We start from the raw sequence: 2,202 nt of genomic DNA, 5'->3' as shown, positions 1-2,202 counted from the left end.
TTAATATGTCATTAAAAATAGCATCTATTGTAATTACTTTTTTACATAACTTACGAGAATGGCAAGTTTGTTCAGATAAATAAGGGAAGCATGTAGATGTCACATTTAAAGTTCGTTTTGTTTATAATAAAGTTGATATTGTTGTAGTGATAAAATACCGCTGCAATACTCATAAGGCATTGTTGGAAAGCAGCTATTGTACGATGTGATGTTGACTGTTACTACATGAAAAGAAATTTGAACATGTAATAGATGATAGCATCTATTATCGTTGCTTTTGAATTACATCTACGGGAATATTAAGAAAGTTCTTCATCCTCTAAATTCCTTTCCACAGCGTCAGTATTTTGCGTTGTATCTTGTAACTCTTTCCAAGAAAAACTTTCACCATTTTCTGCCATTGATATTTCGACTTTCACAATTCCATTCCAAACGCTATTTCTTGGTTGCATTTCAGGTGCCATCTTTTCAAAATCCTTTTCCGTAAGCGATTTATTTGTTCCGTCTTTAGCTAACATTGTTCGATAAAAAACTATCGGTTTCTTCATTTCGTCTTTCTCAATCTCTATTTCACGAGTAATAGATTTTTTATCTTTCAGCTCTGAACTTGCGAAAATCCTTGTAAAGTATGCATTGCAACCCTTATTTGTTATTTGAATTGAAGAAGATTTATTTTTTGATTCACATGGAGAAATTAATCCGTATATTTCATCCGCCGAACTGTTATCTTGCAATCCTAGCAATACAGTTCCTTTAAGAGTTCCTAATTCAGGTTCAGATACAAGAATACTTCGTATTTCTCCCACACCCTTTTCAATGATTTCTCTCACAATAGGCGATTTGGAATAACCACCGAGTAGAAGAACGTATTCAATTTCTTCCTCTACGTCCCCAATAATTCCTTTAACTGTAGAAATTAAACTTTTCAAAGACCTTTCAAAATAGTCTTTCATTTGTTCATGTGATATGACAATCTTGTTATCTGTAAAGGAAATAGACTCATCTAAATGATTGTCATTTCGTTTCATTAAATGTATGATTGAGGGTGGCATTTCTATAAGCACACATTCAGTGGTATTATTGAATTTGTGTTTTTCGTTATTAAAGACCCGACGTAAATTCATATAATCACAAAAGTGATCAACTATATATTTATTCCAATTCTCGCCAATGTTATATCTATCTATGATATCTTCAAAGAAAATGTCAGTCATAGAATCTCCGCCAGTTTCAATTTTAGGCTTTTTCAACAGTTCATATTCGTCAATAGATTTCATCCTTTGAAGGCAAACCGATGTTAATCTCCTGCCAAAATTGACAAAAATAAAACTGGTGCCGTTTTGCATCCTTCTGGTATTTCCTTCTCCGTCAACGACTAATTGCTGACTTGCACAATATGCTGCTGCTGCCTCTAAGTTACTGACAAAACGAACAATTTTGAAGCCTTTGATATCTTTTTTAAGGGAATGTTTTACTCGTTCACTTACATTATCAGGTACAGTAAGTAATAAATACTTTTCTAATTTCTCAAAACGCGCATAGCGTTTGACTTGACTCAAGCTTTTCTCAATCAAATGGTTAACAATTGTAGAATATATGTGTTCATCTTCAATCTCACTTCCTCTGCAATCCCTAATGATAAACTTGTCAGCACTTTGAGAGATTTCTAGATTGTTTACATACTTGTAGTTCAAATGCTCATTTTTCAGGGAAAGGGACATATATTTGTCTTCAGCATAAAATCCAAAGCTTTCGACAGACAAATCCTCCTTTAATAGTAAAGCAGTTGGAATTCGGCCTAGTTGACGATTAGTGTCATCTGTAGTAGTGTATATTTCAGAAGATTTATTGTTTTTTTCACTGAATGCAAATCCGGATTTTTCATTTCCTACTTCAATGGCTAACACTAGTAGTTTAGAATTGATACCACCCATTATCCGTTTGTAAATATAGATTTCGATTTTATTCCCAACCTACTGTTAAGTTTAACTTTATTAACTTTAAACAGATATATAGTTCCTCTATCTTTTGTCTTTAGGAGAAAATAATATTATGCCTTTGAAAACATTTGTCAGTACATTAACTATCGCGTAACTTCACGCAAATCTATCTTTCAATGCGACAAAAGAGCAGACGTTATCTAATACTAGGATCAATACGCGTTATGAATATCAACAAAAGACTCTTTGTATAGAAAAAGAT

At 32.8% G+C, this 2,202-nt stretch overlaps 1 protein-coding gene across 1 annotated transcript; it reads right to left on the bottom strand.

Moving 5' to 3' along the window:
- Window positions 1–299: 299 nt before the first annotated feature.
- On the bottom strand, window positions 300–1,934 carry LOC132731381 (uncharacterized). The gene has a single exon (XM_060717557.1). It carries the CDS (start codon window positions 1,932–1,934, stop codon window positions 300–302), a length of 1,635 nt encoding a protein of 544 aa, XP_060573540.1.
- Between the last annotated feature and the right edge of the window lie 268 nt (window positions 1,935–2,202).

The sequence above is a fragment of the Ruditapes philippinarum genome, unplaced genomic scaffold (assembly GCF_026571515.1).
Source record: "Ruditapes philippinarum isolate M1 unplaced genomic scaffold, ASM2657151v2 ctg7334_1_1_1_1, whole genome shotgun sequence".
NCBI lineage: Eukaryota > Metazoa > Mollusca > Bivalvia > Venerida > Veneridae > Ruditapes > Ruditapes philippinarum.
This window is presented reverse-complemented; position numbering and strand designations above follow the sequence as displayed.

Bases quoted from the DNA above. Each gene is read 5' to 3' on its own strand.
- LOC132731381 (XM_060717557.1), bottom strand. From the start codon at position 1,934: ATGGGTGGTATCAATTCTAAACTACTAGTGTTAGCCATTGAAGTAGGA.